This window comes from Aspergillus mulundensis (assembly GCF_003369625.1).
Source record: "Aspergillus mulundensis strain DSM 5745 chromosome Unknown scaffold_0, whole genome shotgun sequence".
In the NCBI taxonomy this organism is placed as follows: domain Eukaryota; kingdom Fungi; phylum Ascomycota; class Eurotiomycetes; order Eurotiales; family Aspergillaceae; genus Aspergillus; species Aspergillus mulundensis.
The window spans coordinates 678,328-693,267 of record NW_020797888.1 but is presented as its reverse complement, the minus strand read 5'-3'; the positions used below and the strand labels follow the sequence as shown (position 1 = coordinate 693,267).

General features: G+C 53.9%; 4 protein-coding genes across 4 annotated transcripts; 1 reads left to right on the top strand and 3 right to left on the bottom strand.

Annotated features, from left to right (window-relative positions):
* Positions 1-9: 9 nt before the first annotated feature.
* On the bottom strand, positions 10-1,665 carry DSM5745_00214 (cytochrome P450; the record flags this gene model as incomplete). The annotated part of the gene is made up of 3 exons (XM_026742230.1): positions 10-713; positions 761-1,394; positions 1,447-1,665. The coding sequence occupies 3 exons, from the start codon at positions 1,663-1,665 to the stop codon at positions 10-12; spliced, it is 1,557 nt and encodes a 518-aa protein (XP_026608075.1).
* A 596-nt stretch (positions 1,666-2,261) lies between these two features.
* Positions 2,262-3,926, bottom strand: DSM5745_00213 (Multidrug efflux pump of plasma membrane; the record flags this gene model as incomplete). Its single annotated transcript, XM_026742229.1, has 1 exon — positions 2,262-3,926. One exon carries the CDS (start codon positions 3,924-3,926, stop codon positions 2,262-2,264), a length of 1,665 nt encoding a protein of 554 aa, XP_026608074.1.
* Positions 3,927-4,593: 667 nt separating this feature from the next.
* Positions 4,594-11,400, bottom strand: DSM5745_00212 (MYB DNA-binding domain protein; the record flags this gene model as incomplete). The annotated part of the gene is made up of 2 exons (XM_026742228.1): positions 4,594-4,663; positions 5,501-11,400. 2 exons carry the CDS (start codon positions 11,398-11,400, stop codon positions 4,594-4,596), a joined length of 5,970 nt encoding a protein of 1,989 aa, XP_026608073.1.
* Positions 11,401-12,722: 1,322 nt separating this feature from the next.
* On the top strand, positions 12,723-13,899 carry DSM5745_00211 (deoxyhypusine synthase; the record flags this gene model as incomplete). Its single annotated transcript, XM_026742227.1, has 2 exons — positions 12,723-12,941; positions 13,000-13,899. The coding sequence occupies 2 exons, from the start codon at positions 12,723-12,725 to the stop codon at positions 13,897-13,899; spliced, it is 1,119 nt and encodes a 372-aa protein (XP_026608072.1).
* Positions 13,900-14,940: the final 1,041 nt, after the last annotated feature.

Sequence of the window (14,940 nt, the reverse complement as noted above, 5' to 3'; positions counted from 1 at the left end):
ACAAGAAATTTAGTTCAGGTCTTTTGTCCGCTCCTCGCTCTCTGCAATCCATCTCTCAACCAACTCCGGGTTTCTCGCTCTGAACCCGACTTTGAAGGGCTTCGGCTCCGTCGTCAACGCCGTCGGAATAGCATTGCATTCGATCGCATCGAGGATGGGCCGATCCTCAGCCTTCTTGGCTGGGTGCATCGTAAACGCCGTGATGAGACGGACATACGCAGTGAAAAGCTCCCGGTTAGCAAGATGCGAACCAGCGCACATGCGCGAGCCGGCGCCATAGCCGTAGTGGGGTGTCCCCGAGCCATCGGATGCTGCAGAGAGGTAGCGCTCTGGCTCGAAGGCGTGCGGGTCTTTGAAGTGCGTATCATCGTAGTCTGCGGCATATGCATTCATGAAGAAGGTGGTGCCCTTGGGGATAACGGCGCCATTCCATGTGATGTCCTTTGTGCTTTCTCTCGGCAAGCAGATTGGGATGACGGTCCAGAAACGGAGGGTTTCTTTGACGAGGGCAGTCACGTAGGGGACCTTTTCTTCGACGAGACACTTTTCCCATGCGTCGCCGTCCGGGTAGACTTGTATGATTTCTTCGTAGGCGCGCTTTTGGATCCGTTGGCCGTCTTCGGAGGCGAGGTAGGCGATGCCCATGATGAGATTACCGGGGACGGTGTCGAGACCGGCAGAGACCATGGTCAGGCAGATTGATTTGATCTCGGCTGGATATTGTTAGTATGTTGAGGTCGAGAGATGGTAGACTACATACCGTCGTTAAGCTTAGCTTCGGGATCCTTCAAGATGTTTCCGGTAATACAAGGCTTGTCCGTTCCTTTAGCGATGCGATCCTTGAGGACATCAAGAAGATAGGTAAGATATTTATCTCTCCGCACACGGAAACTGTCAGCCTCGCGATTCATCTTCGGGATAATCCTCAGAAGCGGGATATAGTCCTGCCACTGGTTGCTGGTACTCCGGAAGTTCGAGACCCCGCGCTCGACGTCAACAATTTCACGCAGAAGCTCATCATCAACATTGCCCTCAATTCGGATGCCATAGTTCAAAGTCAAACTCGTGTTCAGCGCAAACCGCTGGAAGTACGCCGTCGGGTTGATGTCCACCGTTCCGTTCTTGCTATCCCTGAACAGCTCCCGAATACTCGACATCGACTCGAGGTCAATAATCGGCATGTAAGACTGCGTAGCAGGGCGGTTCAGCGCCGTGGCTGCCGCCTTGCGACGGCGCTTGCACGAGTCATCCCACGGCGACGTTCCAACTGTGAAACCCTGAGAGCTAGAAACGACACTGTGGAAGGTATGGAAGGTTGGGCGGGAGATGAGGGCGGATTGGTCTTTGATCCAGAGCTGACGGACGGAATCGAAGGTGTTTGCGAAGATGACGCGCTGTAGTTTGGATTAGACTTTTCCCCTCACTTTCACCACCAGTCAGACTCACCCTATTTCCCATGCGAACCTGGAAGACAGGCCCAAACTTCTTCGCCCATTTCTGCGCTACCGTTGCATGCTGGTCACCGAGCTGGATGAGGTTGCCGAAGATTGGTATCCCAGGGACCTCAGGCAGACCCTTGATCTTGGGGACGTCTGTGCGGTTGAAGTAGCGGATGAGAAAATAGATCACAGCGACGACAGCGATGCCGACCGTTTGGAGCGCCATAGTCCCAGAAGGTCAAATATATCTCGAGGGGGAGTGTAGAAATCAACCGTGATGACAGCCAGGAAAAAAAGAGACGGCCTTTATATCGGATTCGGGCTGTCGGCCAGGGCGGCTGTAGTCGACGTCTGTGGCTGCTTCTGTGCACGGTACATTTCCGGGGTCCGGGAGGCCTTGTCCGCATCATCCCCGCTCGCAAAATCGAATTGTCCCAGTGCATCAGCCACACAGTGCATGGTTCAAGGGGTTTGAGAAGAGGAGATGCTTGACAGGGCGGGATTTCGGGAGTTGTTCCGCGCTCAACGGTTATCGCCGGACGAGGCCCACTGCGGAAGTGGCGGTCATGGCCCCGAGCATCACTTGGATTGATCAGGGCCAGGATGATTAGACTATAGCCAAAGATAACGAATCCATTAGTAAATGGCGCTTAGAAGGCCATCAGGCAGATTGCTTATATCTACTTTGACAGCAAGGAGTGTTCAAAGATACCAAGGCGGAGTAATAGTTGTTATATATATATTCATCAAAGGATAGTACAAGAAGATACCATCATCAGTCATTATGCGTACAATTACATTCACCAAACCATATCCGACCAATCAAGCCGCATAGGGCCTCTCCCTCCCACTCATATAGCTAACCCTCCTACCCTCATGAAGCGCCCGATCTGCCGCCAGGGTTTGAGCGAACTTGCTCTTCTCCCGGATCTGCGGCCCCTTCCAATAGAAGACATAGATTGGGATAGTGACAAAGATGGCCAAAACACCGAGAATCGTACTCGCCCATTGCAAATGAAATCTGCCGCCAATGTTTTGATACATCGGCGTCGCATACATGGCGGACAGACCAGCGAGGAAATCACGAGCAAACCCGTTGCCGCCCGTCGCAGAGGCAGAGTACGGACCGTAAGCGGCGACCATGTAATCGATCGTAGCCATGTATATACCATAGTTGGCGATCGCGATCAGGAACATAAAGATTAGAGGCACGATCCAGTGATTATAGTCTGGACCCATCGTCGTCCACGCGAATCCGAAAAGTCCGATGGCTTCCAGTGGAGCTATAAACAGAAGAAGTAGGAGGCGGCGCTCTGGCAAGCGAGCGGCATTCCCTTGTTCCTTGCGGATCTTGCGCTGACGCCAGATGTCGGGTATGAAGATTACATAGGCCATGAGGTATCCTATGATGATCGTTGCAAAGCAGAGACCAATCCTCAGGGGGTCAAAGCCCCACTGCTCGAAGACAAGAGCGAACGACTCGATGGAGGTGAAGATCAGGGCGTCGGAGAAACCAGAAAGCAGAGAGAGGCAAAGAACGATTGGTTCACGCAGGAACATCTCAAATGGTCGGCGCCAAATAGCCAGGACTTCCTTGAAGTCAAGTCTTGGGGACTTCAATTCGTTGGGCCCGTAGACATTGGGGTCTTCGCCGGTCTTGCGGCGGCGCTTGGCCTCCCGATCAAGAAGAATAGTTGAGCGCGTTTCTTGTACGAGTAAAAGATGCAGGATCTGGGTAACGCCGCCGAAGATGAGCTGGATCCAAAAATTCCATCGCCAATGCAGCCACTGCTCCATCATACCACCGAAGAAGGGTCCAATTGTAGTACCACCCACAGACGACAACACCACATATGCCACGGCGAAGCCTTGATCGTCGGCTTCCCACATGTCAGCAGTCATCCCCAGCGTGACAGAGCCTCCAGCTAAGCTGATACCACCCAGAAAACGACTAACAAGCATGGACCCAAAGTTCGGGGCTAATGCTGAAAGGATCTGCCAAATATTCATGAACGTCAAACTGAGCTGCATGATAGGCCATCGGCCAAACTCCTCACTCCATGGTGCCCAAAGCTCACATCCAAAGGCGTAGGCAACCAAGAAGATCATCTGACCGGTCCGCGCTGCTTGCTTGCTAATGTTGAACTCTTCCGTCAGCCCAGATACCGCATAGGAGTAGGTGCTGCTGTTGAAGTTCATGGACATCTGGACAACGAAGATGACGGTGAGGATTGTCCACTTCTTATACCACCGAAAGCAGAACCCAAGTGCATCGTATGCGTCGTCTTCGGTTAGTTCTCGCTTTCCGTCCGGCCTGACCTTACCGCGAGAGTCGCTCTCGCTGCTGGACACTTGCGAAGCATGTTCGGCGTGGGTGTTGTCAGCCTGCTCGGACGGGCTGGTCGACTCTTTCCTGTTATGGTGCTCATCCTTCTCGGTATCAATTCCCGTGTGCAGCGGGTTTTGGACATCATCCTCAACCGCCATCGTGCAGGCGGGTCTATTGTCAACGATGTGGGGTAGACGGATATGTGTCGAGGAGAAGCAAGAAGGATAATGATGTGTAAAAAGTATAGGAGATGGATTCCGATCGCATTGAAAAGACTGCTAGCGATCTGTGGCAATCAAACATACCCTCCACAATTGAGTCTCATTCCCAGGAACGAGTGACAGGACTCCACACTTATACCCAGCATTCATCCCGCACGATATTGATGTTGTAGCCCATGACTCCTACGGAGTAACACGGGCATTCGACGTCATAGTCTCAAGCTAAAGGGGACGAAGACAGGTTGAATTCCACTCGTTATGCGCGGCAGTAATGCGATGACCGGGTTCTCGCAATTTGTCCATGGTCAATTCGCAGAACCACCCGAGTCAGATTGCATGGTCTCTGGGGACTGTCATTGACTGGCCAAGAGGACTATGGGCTCCGCCACGGTTCGAGAGCCGGACCCCAGTCTTTCCACGACATCATAGCGAGCGATAGCGATGGCGACGACGCGAACGACGCGATGGGATGTGGACCGCGGCGCTTACAGCGGGGAACCGGGGAAATCGGAGAGCGGATGATAGGACGTGTCTTGTTTGTCAAAGTATGGAGGAATATTGTTCGTTGAGAGAGCATCCAGGGGTTCCAGAGATGATGCAACAGTCAGAGAAGCGACCGCGGTCGACTTGTTTCTGCGTTGGTTTTGGTGCCGCTAAGGAAGGTGACATCACCCCTGGCAGTTGTCAGCAAGCACAATGCACAATGCACGCACAACATGACTCGCCATCAACATCGATCTATCTGACTTTGCTGTGTCTTCGAGTAAGACGGATTATAACATGTCTTCGTACTCTGGCCTACGCCGAGTTCTCTGTAGAGAAGGAGGAATGCTCCCGCCTTGCCTGATACGCTAGGTACCGCCAATATAATGACTTGCGCTTAGCATCATCATCAAGCTTACCAAGGCAAGAAGCCGAGACTCCAACTCCCATTGAAATCATAAGACATCCTCGGCATTCTTGTCGTGCGTCATGATCATCATCCATTTGTTGACGCTGACAGCGGCATGCAGTCTGGCCAAAATACCCGAATGAACCTGCGGTGAGGCCGATGGCGTTCGCCTCGAACACCAGAGACACAGCGACCATGCGGAGGAGACCATTTAGGTCGGATATCGTGAACCGATCTATTGAGTCATCTACTGTACATCAACTCATAGCTATAAAATCATATCTGCCTAATACATCGAGCTCATTGAAAGAGAATAACGAAGAAGGGAATATGTGGGTGTAGTGAACGTCCTATAATACATGACTTCCATCCATATCAATTCCAATATGAGGCAATACGAGGTTTGCTTCATCGACTGGAATGTTGGGATGGCAACGGCCCTGGATATGGATTCGACCCTTGACTATAAACCCGATGATGGGCCGATCCTCCATGCGGTCCGGAAAGCGGCTCGTTCAGAGCGCCAGGACCCGCCGGCCGTGCCTGAAGAGGGTGGGGATTAACAGGCCCACTCGGTGCATAGGCCATTCCACTCGTGGGATTTGGCTGCAAGACTGACGGAGGGGTGTATGAGCGACCTATCTGCTGAGAACCCGGACCCGATAGAGGCGCCATTCTAGACGCCTGGGATTGCGGAGGCGGCGTGTTGCGACCATAATGCGATCCGGCTAGCCCCATATGTGGCCGGTGGGGTTGAGGTTGATGCGCGACCAAGGGTTGCATGTGCTGATATGCTGAAGGCCCACTTGGATGCTGTTGGGGCGTCCCCGACATATGGGCAGCTACCGGCACGCTCTGTGTGGTTGAACCATATGACGAGGTCGAGGAGAGTCCAGGACGCGTCGGATATGCGACATGACCATTCCGCAGCGTGGGAGAGTTAATGGTCGATCTGTACATGGGGCCCTGAGAAGGCATGTCGCGCGGCCCTCCACCGGTTGCTTGCGGGTGTGGCGCCGGTGATGGTGCGTACACAGAAGCAGGGTACGACGGCCGCTGGGAAACCGGCACCGGCGGCGGAGTTGGCACAGGAGACGGGGCATTCAGATTCGATAGCTGACCCGACGGCGTTTGACCAGAGGCAAAAGGCGAATACGGGGATTGCGACGTCAGCGTTGCGGGCGGGCGACTACTAGGCGGCGGAGGAGCCGAGGACGGCTGCTGGGATGCCTGCTGGCCTCGAGGATCGAATCGTCCCAGCCAATCGGTGTTCCCAGCAGATCCCGAAGTTGCTGCTGCTGAATTGTAGGACGAATACTCGGAGTACGGACGGGAGGGCGGCAAGTACGGACTCTGCTGGGGGTATGCTGAGCTCTTTTGCTGAGAGGCTGAGAGCATGGACTCCTCTTGTCGTGTTGGCTGGGGGAGCGAGGAGCCTCCAGTGTAAACTGGCCGCGAAGGAGAGCCTACTGCGGGAACAGAGGAAGCTTGATCACTTGCGAACCGTTTTCTGGGTTGCGGTTCCTCGGGTTCGTCATTCAGAATGCTCATGATGTTCGAACGCTTCGCAGGCACCTGGCGAGGTGGTTCAGAGGGTTCCGCCGGGGGTAATGCCGTGCGCAGGGGATCCCGAGAAGGGGACAGGATGGGATGCGGCTGCGGGACGCCAACGTGAGGCGCAGATAGCGGGTAGAAGGACCTCTGGCTCATTGAATCACGTCGGATATAAGGCAACTCCGACTCATGCCTTCCCATTGCCTGAAGTGGGGAGCTGGGAGGCTTGGTTAAACTAGTTTGGCGTGAGTGTGAGCCGTGAGACATAAGCGGCGGCGCCTGGGGGTGCGGTTGGGCTAACGGTTGCAGGTAGGATTGGTGTGGGGGTGCGGCTACACCCTGACTCGCCAGCAAAGGCGATCCGTGCACATCTACGCCTCTGAATCCTTGACTCGGAAGTGACTCTAACCTTGACATCTCAGGGCCCGAGGCAGGAATATGCCGTGAAGACATGGGGTGATCGAGGGTCCGGGAACTTGGATGGGATAGCACAGTCGGTCTATCTTCAAAATATCCCAGGCGCGGTCCCTGCATTCGGGGTGGCAATCCTGATTGATTATGGATTGCCCTGGACGATTCCTCAGTCATATTCATGGCGGGCGAATGAGGCGCCAATGACGCACTGCTAGCTTGCGCGAGCGGTGGGTATCGAGAAATGCTGCGCTCACGCTCATGAAGAGAGCGAGCATGTAGTGATACCGGCTGAGAGGACAGTGCAGGGTGTCGCACAGTGGGCGCAAACCGGCTATCGTCAAACTCCGGCGTTGCCTCGGTATGGGGAGCAAGCGGCCTAGACACGCTCACGGCAGAAGGCGTGGCTTCATAACGACGTTTGGACGTGGAGCTTGATGTTGGCAGCGGGGCCGTAGGCTCTCCACGGGACTTTCTTGCCTCCGCATCCGCTGCAATCTCCTCAAAGTCCGTCTTTCCTGAATCCATACGACGTTGGAAGTAGTTCTTGACCTGATTATAGCGATGAGTTGTTAGCAGAGGCATTACCGACGGCATTCGAGTACGGCGCATGTTACTCACCATCTGGGTGGACTTTGATTTCATATGATTAGCAATAGCCTCAAAGTCCCTACCAAAGTGTGCTAAGAGCCCAGGGAATTCGCGCACCTCAGGGACTGACCAGTAGCTGGTTGTGTTTGATGTGGTGGACGAATCTGGCGGGACAAAGCCTACTAACTGTCCAGGCTCGAAAGTGTAAATCGTGCGATCATCCCGAGGACGACCCCTACCCGATTTCGACCGCGGAGGCATATCAACCCGATCACCCTCAAGTTGGTCTCTGAACCTCACTATACCAACATCACCACCTGCTTCTAAGCTCACATCTGGCACTTCTGCGCTTGCAATAGCAGGCATCGTTGGGATGTTTGCAGCTGGCGTAGCCGTGGCTGAAATCGTTGGCGCAGTTGAGCTCGGTTGTTCGGGCTGTGGCGTCAAGGGGCCTTGCTGTTGCTGTTGCTGCTGCTGCTGCTGTTGTTGCTGCTGCTGAGCTGCTTTGCCTCTGCGGCCACCCCGAGCGCCAGTTCCTCGCTGTCCGCGTCTTCCCGAAGGCTTCTCACTTGTATCGCCGTCCTTGGCTGCATTGCCCCGACGGCCATTGGCGCTTTGATCAGCATCGGCAGAAGTATCTCCAAACGTTGGAGCAGCTGCACGGCGTGGGCGGCCGGTGTCGGTCACAGGCGTCGGTTCTTCCTCGCCTTCATAATCCGGTTTGACGACGCCTAGATCGGCCATGAGTGCATTGGACTTGGGTCTGGCAGATCTTCTCGCACGGCCACGGCGGCTCCAACGCTTGTTCAGCTTGGCCTTATATTTGATCTCTTCCTTGGTCAAGTAATAGTGAACAATACACTGTTTGAAATCCCGCCCTGGTAAGGCTTCGGCAATCTTCCCCCATTTCTTGGGGAAGGCCATGAAGGCATCCGTGAACTTTTCATGCTCCTCGGTTGTGAAGTCATTCGGCGGTGGCATGAAGCCGAAGACCTCCATGGCTTGGGATGGATCGACGATGTTATTCGTATCTTTGAATATGAGGGCTTTGGCTTCCCGGGGTTCAAGCATGTCCGGGATCACTGCCTCACGATTCAGATCTGGTTGCGCAGTAGCCTTGTTCTCACGGCGTCTCGCAAGCTCTTCCTGCGCAGATATCTCGGACGCGCGAAGAGCATTCTGGAAATCCAACTCGCTGTTACCCTTGTATCGGCGCCCCTCGGAGCGACTCTCCAAAACGGGAATTGGCGTTACTGGTGGAGGCGGGGCCGGAGGAGGAGTCAGCCCCGGAGTAACAGAGGTCTTCTCCTTCTCTTTTGCACGGTCCATCTCCCATACGCTATACCTCCACTGCTTGTAGTGTTTCAACCATTCCATCCGTAATTCCGCGTTCTTCTTAGCGATAGACTTGCGGTGATCAATCAATTCCCCGCGCAGAATGGCTTTTATACGATCATGGGTGGAATTGTTCTCATGGTAAACGTCCAGATCAGACATCGGCGTAGGAGGTCCCGATTGCAGGAATGGAAGGTTCGCGACAGATACTGCGTCGGGAAGCGAATCTAGGACCAGTTTCGTTGGTGGCTCATGCTCCTCCGTTTTCTTGTCGATGTCGGTATCTTGTGAAGTTGCCTGTACTTCTTGCGTAACAGCTTCATCCGTAGAAGCTAATGGTTCTTGGGCCTTTTCAGGTTGACCCCCCTTTGCGATCAATCCTAACAGCTGGATTCGCATAAGTAGCGAGACAATATTTGGATCTTCCAATGGCGAGGGGGGCATCTCTGCACGCAAAGCCTTCATGTCCTTCTCAAAAATTTGCTTTCTCTCCTCCAAATACTCCTGAGTAAAGACATTCTCATCCTCCTCTTCATCACTAGATCTCCCAAAGTCCGGTATTACGACATCATCATTTATCTCTTCGGTGGGCTTTGGAGAAACCTCCTTTGCAGGACGTTGAGGAGGACTAGGGGCGCGATCTTGATGCTCTGTGGGCTGCTCCATAGGCGGCTCCATAGACGGCTCAGGGATAGGGAAGTTTTCTTTTTCCTCATGCATAGCCTTATCCTTACTGGGGTGTCTGTTCGCAGTTGGGCTTGTTATCTGCCCATCGATATCCATTTTCATGTCGTGCTTGAATTCTTCGCTGATAGACAAACTCCTGTGCTGACTATCGATGGAATCTCTCTTCGGCGGTAATGTCGGGCTGGTCGCAAAGTGCGGACGACTGTAGCCAGGTCGAACCCATTGTTTATTACCTTTGGAAGGCCCACGGGACGGTGGAGGCCGTTGTTGAAGCGCCCGGGGACCAGTAGGGATATTCGAAGAATGCATACGAGGCGATGTGAGCGATCCTGGAGACGCAGATCGTCCTGCCGAAGGAGGGCCCCGTGTTGCATCCGGAAAAATTGTGGTTGACCCAATTTTGCTAGGTGAGGACTCGGGGGTAATTGCACTGTCTTTAGTAACCATGGCTGCTGGAGCAGTAGGTGGAGAAAGTTCTACTGGTTTCTGGAGACCGACCGATAATGTCTGGGGTGGCTTGAAGGTCCGCACGGGGCTTTCCTGCTTCGGAGTGTGATCAAAAGCCTCATCCCGTTTCGTCTCGTCACGCCGGGCGCGTTGTTCGGCTACTTGATGAGGCAAACCGCGGTCTGCTTTTGGTCCTGTTGGTGGCAACATCTGGGGTCTCGCTGAAGGTTCCTGGCGTTCTTTCTCGGTTTTTGACAATGAATGGGCCGCCGCAGGTGTCTCGACAGGAGGCTTCTCTGGAGGCAAATCCGGAATCGGTGCAGTTACTGAACCAAAAGCTGGGACCTGAGGAGCAGCGGGAGGTGTGGGACGTTTTGGAACGGGAGGTATGAACTCCTTCATGGGATCCGGCCGAGAAGGTAAAGATTCGAGTCGCTCCATGTCACGCCAAGGTTCTACCGTAGACGGTTTTCGAGGGTGTTCAACACTCGACGGATCAGTTATCCTGTCTGCTAATGCCACCCCAGGGTGAATGGGAGGTGGTGCAACAGATGGCAGGGATGAAATGCTAGAATTTCTGTTCTCGTTTCGACTGGGTGGACGGTCTCGCTTCCACAAATCCGCGGGCCTATCTCGCTCGTCACGGTCCATACGGCGGTCCAGCTCATCACGGCGATCAAATCGATCACGGCGATCAAAATCACGGTCTCTCTCACGCCTATCAATGTCCCAGTCTCTATCACGATCGGCATTCACACGCTCTCGATCCCGATCACGGTCAAGCGGTCGATCTCTGTCGCGGTCGCGGTCGCGGTCCCTGTCTCGTTCTCGATCCCATCGATTGTCGCGAGACCGACTCCGGCGTCTGAAATCGCGATCATCCATGTACGGCATCCGACCGCCACCGCGCCCACGCGCTCCATCTCGATCGCCACGGCCTCCTCGGCCACGGATCGGGCCAGGGCGGGAATGATGGCCTACAGAGGAAGAGCCGTCAGGAACTGCGGAAGATACAGACATCATACTGTCTCTCGAGCCGCGACGCATCCGCACGAGATCGGGGTCTCGGCCAGAAAGGTCTCTAGTGTCACGGTAGTCGCGGAGAGGAGGTGAGCGCGAGCGACGGCCAGGGCCGAAATTGTCACGCGGATCTCTGGCGTTGAAATCATGGGCACGACGGTTCCGGTCCCGGTCAATATCGCGACGAAATGGCGGTGGTGGTCCATCGCGAGATTCTCGAAAATCGCGGTCGCGTTCTCTCGGGTCACGGTCTCTGTCACGGAATTCTCCTCGGCCGTAGCCTCCTCGTCCTCGATTACCATAAGACGCGCTTCGAGGGTGGTCAATCAAAGCCTTCGGCCCTCTGGGAGGCTCTCGTCCCATGGGTAAGCCTACATCGTCAGAGCCACGAGGGCCGGCGGGAGGTCGACGATCATATCGAGGGGAACGGTCTCGGGAGTTGAACCCAGACGATTGGGGATATCGCGCAGACATCACCGGACCATGCTAGAAGTTATCCGGAACGATCAACCTGGCAGAGAGCCCTGCAGCAGGTTAGTCATGTACTTGATCTTTGCGATATAATTCTCAGCAAAATCAAGAAACGTCAAATTCGAAAATCAATTCAGATCAAAGGCAGGGGGACCAGGCGCCTCGTCGCCAACACGGCGCAGGGCGAAAGGATGTGGGGAGCACGTGACATTGAAATGAAGGAAGCTCGGGCCATGTTCGAGATTATCTAATCAGCTCAGCCGAATCAGGAAACTGCAGAGGCGCCCCGGTTCCGGGAGGAGCTCGAGGTTACTGAACAATGCGCCTTGGACTCGACTTGGCGTTGTTTTTGTCTCAGGAATTCAAGAATGATACCGACGTTCTGATTGTTGGACGGGAAGAAGCCCCATCCCAACGGAATATCGTTTCCATCACGGGATGGGCGTTTCGGCCGCCAGTCAATGGGAATCGATGCGGTTCGATGTACCATGTGTGACAAAGACAGCAGATCCAAGGCGACCGTGGACAAGACAGTTGGAAGGCACCAATATAAGAGAGCATAAAATTCAACAGATGGACTTCTCCTTACCTTCCAACCGCACGCAACGTGTCAAGCAAACAGCGCGAGGGACGCTGCAAGGAGCTGAAACTGCAGTGGCAGAAAGGCCCACGATATTCGACTTGGGAAACTTCACTTCAACTCTAGGTGTGGTCCTGGCGCAAAACCCGGTTCGTCGGGTCAAAATGGCGTGAATGAGGGTCAAGAATAGAGGGGAAAAGGAGATGAAGAAAGGGAAGTTTAAAGGGAAGGGAGAGGAATGAAGATCTCGCCCGGATCATGGAGAGGAATCAGAGGAGTGAGGAGCAAGTTGCCCGTCGCTAACCAGTCACCATTTGCAAGCTGAGAAAGCTGGGATGGATTCTGTTGGTCAGGGATTATTGCTTCCACCTAATTGAAACCGATTCCAATCTTCAATGCGGATCCCCTAAAGGCGCTGGGCGACTTTTGTCACCTCACACTAATCGAGGCTTAGTCTAGTGCCTGAGGCGAGACCCTTCAAGGTTTGAGCCAGCGCTAGCAGACGCCAAGTTCATGCCTTAGCTCTCAGGCAGGACTGGGGAATTCCAGCGCCAGCAAACTTTGATTCAAGCCCAATGAAGTTAGTGCTATCCGCTGGTGTGGTGGCCTTACCACTCAGGCGTCAAACGTCTTTTCTGTGATTTTTTTTTATTTTTGGTGTACTAGTTTTCTTCCCCGCATCATTGCTTTGGCTAGAGTCGCTAGACACAATCCATTATTCCAGAGTACAACTTGTTCTATCATCATGTCAAGCCAACCGAGCAATGCACCCCCTTCCTCAGCCACCAATGCGGTCCTTGTCGCCTCTGAACCCGTCCCTGAGGGGACTCACAGGGTCAGCGGGGTAGACTTTGAGAAATACCTGGGCCGCGATATCACTGTCGCAGAGCTAGTCGATAACATGAAGCACATGGGCTTCCAGAGTAGCGCTGTCGCTGATGCATCACGTATCATCAATGAGATGGTAATTTCCTCGTTTTGAGCTTCTGATCTGAATTATGCTGATCAATGCCGTCGTTCAGCGCGCGTATCGTCATCCTGAAACCGGCGACAAGACCACAATTTTTCTCGGCTACACCTCCAATCTGATCTCCTCCGGACTGCGAGACAGTATCCGTTATCTAGTTCGCCATAACCATGTTTCCGCCATTGTTACAACTGCCGGTGGAGTTGAGGAGGACTTGATCAAATGCCTGGCTCCCACGTACATGGGCAACTTCACGGCTCCTGGTGCTGGTCTCCGAGCAAAAGGCCTTAATCGAATCGGTAATCTCATCGTCCCCAACAGCAACTACTGTGCGTTTGAAGACTGGCTGGTGCCTATCCTAGACAAAATGCTGGAGGAGCAAGAGGCGGCCAACAAAAAGGCCCAGGAGACAGGAGACGAGGAGGATGAGCTACACTGGACTCCGAGCCGTATAATTGAGCGGCTAGGCCGAGAGATCAACCACGAGGACTCGGTGCTCTACTGGGCTGCCAAAAATAACATCCCAATCTTTTGCCCCGCCCTCACCGATGGCTCACTTGGTGATATGCTATACTTCCACACGTTCCGTGCGTCCCCCAAACGACTGCGAGTCGACATCGTCGATGACCTGCGTCGCATCAATACGATGGCTGTACGGGCTGCCCGCGCAGGAATGATTATCCTCGGTGGAGGAATCGTCAAGCACCACATTGCCAATGCTTGTCTAATGCGAAACGGAGCGGAACACGCCGTTTACATCAACACCGCACAGGAATTTGATGGTAGCGACGCTGGAGCTCGTCCGGATGAGGCCGTAAGCTGGGGTAAAATCAAGGCGGATGGTCAGTCCGTCAAGGTGTACGCGGAAGCAACCGTCGTGTTCCCTCTCATTGTCGCAGCCACCTTCGCACGAGCCGGTCAATCCTCCCCCGCTGGAGAAGAATCTCAACATTGACGTGGATAATGCGCATTCCCGTCTAGCAATGAAACTAGCTTTTTATTGGCACAGGTCGGGTGGTCATGCTGCATAAAACCGCAGTCGGAACCCGTATCATTTTTTCGATAACAACAAATCGACCCCACCGCTTGGACGTCCGACCGTTCTCGGCGCACATTCGGGCTCGACAATCGAGTGCGTGGCGAACGAGATTGCAGGAAAAAAACCGAGCATGTGGGAACCCAGCGGGAGACGAACCAGAGATAAGGCCTCAGGAACGAAACTCCTCTTCAACAAAGGGAGATACCATCCGACCCGAGTTTCCGGCGTCTGGAGTGCAGAAGTGCAGAGGGGGAGGGGAAGGGGCAAAGTTTCAAGTAGGCGAGCAGCTAACATCTGACGAATCAGAACATCGCATATAGGAAATCGATCGGTTGAGTGGATTATTTCCGTGGATTCCAATGATCGCCACGGCTCTGACGGGGCCGACAAGACGAATGGCATTTAGTTTGATTTTCCGAAGTCGTTGCCACGGACCAGACAATCTATCCCCAACTGGAGCGCAAAAGCAAAAATACGTTGTCAGAAGGGAGTGGGGATGCCCTTTTCAACAACTCCGGCGGCTGATCTCTCCTCCCTTCGCATTATTCGCTTTGGGCCTGGCGGATCCTAGTCGAGATAGGGAGGCTCGGGAGGGACGGTGGCGATAGATACTCCATAGCGCGGCCAGGCCAGGTCCGATGAGGATGAATAAGAAATCTTTGGGGCAACGAGACATGGATAAGAACCAGCGACCCCGAACGCTGAATTGTAGAAATCCTTCTGTATGCAGAACCAGCGGTGAGCGTGTCTGATTTGGCCGTGGTACCGCCTCATTCTCACAGCCTCGCCTGCACTTCCCATCAGTCACTCTCGCTTCTTTGGCTTTCGTCTGTCTTTCGCCTTTTTTCCTGGATTTCTTTTTTTCACTCACTTCTTTCGCTGCATCCTTGCAAGAACCATCGCTCGTCCCTCTCTTTCGTCGAACATCCCCGGATTTTTGTTCCTCACGGACGTTCC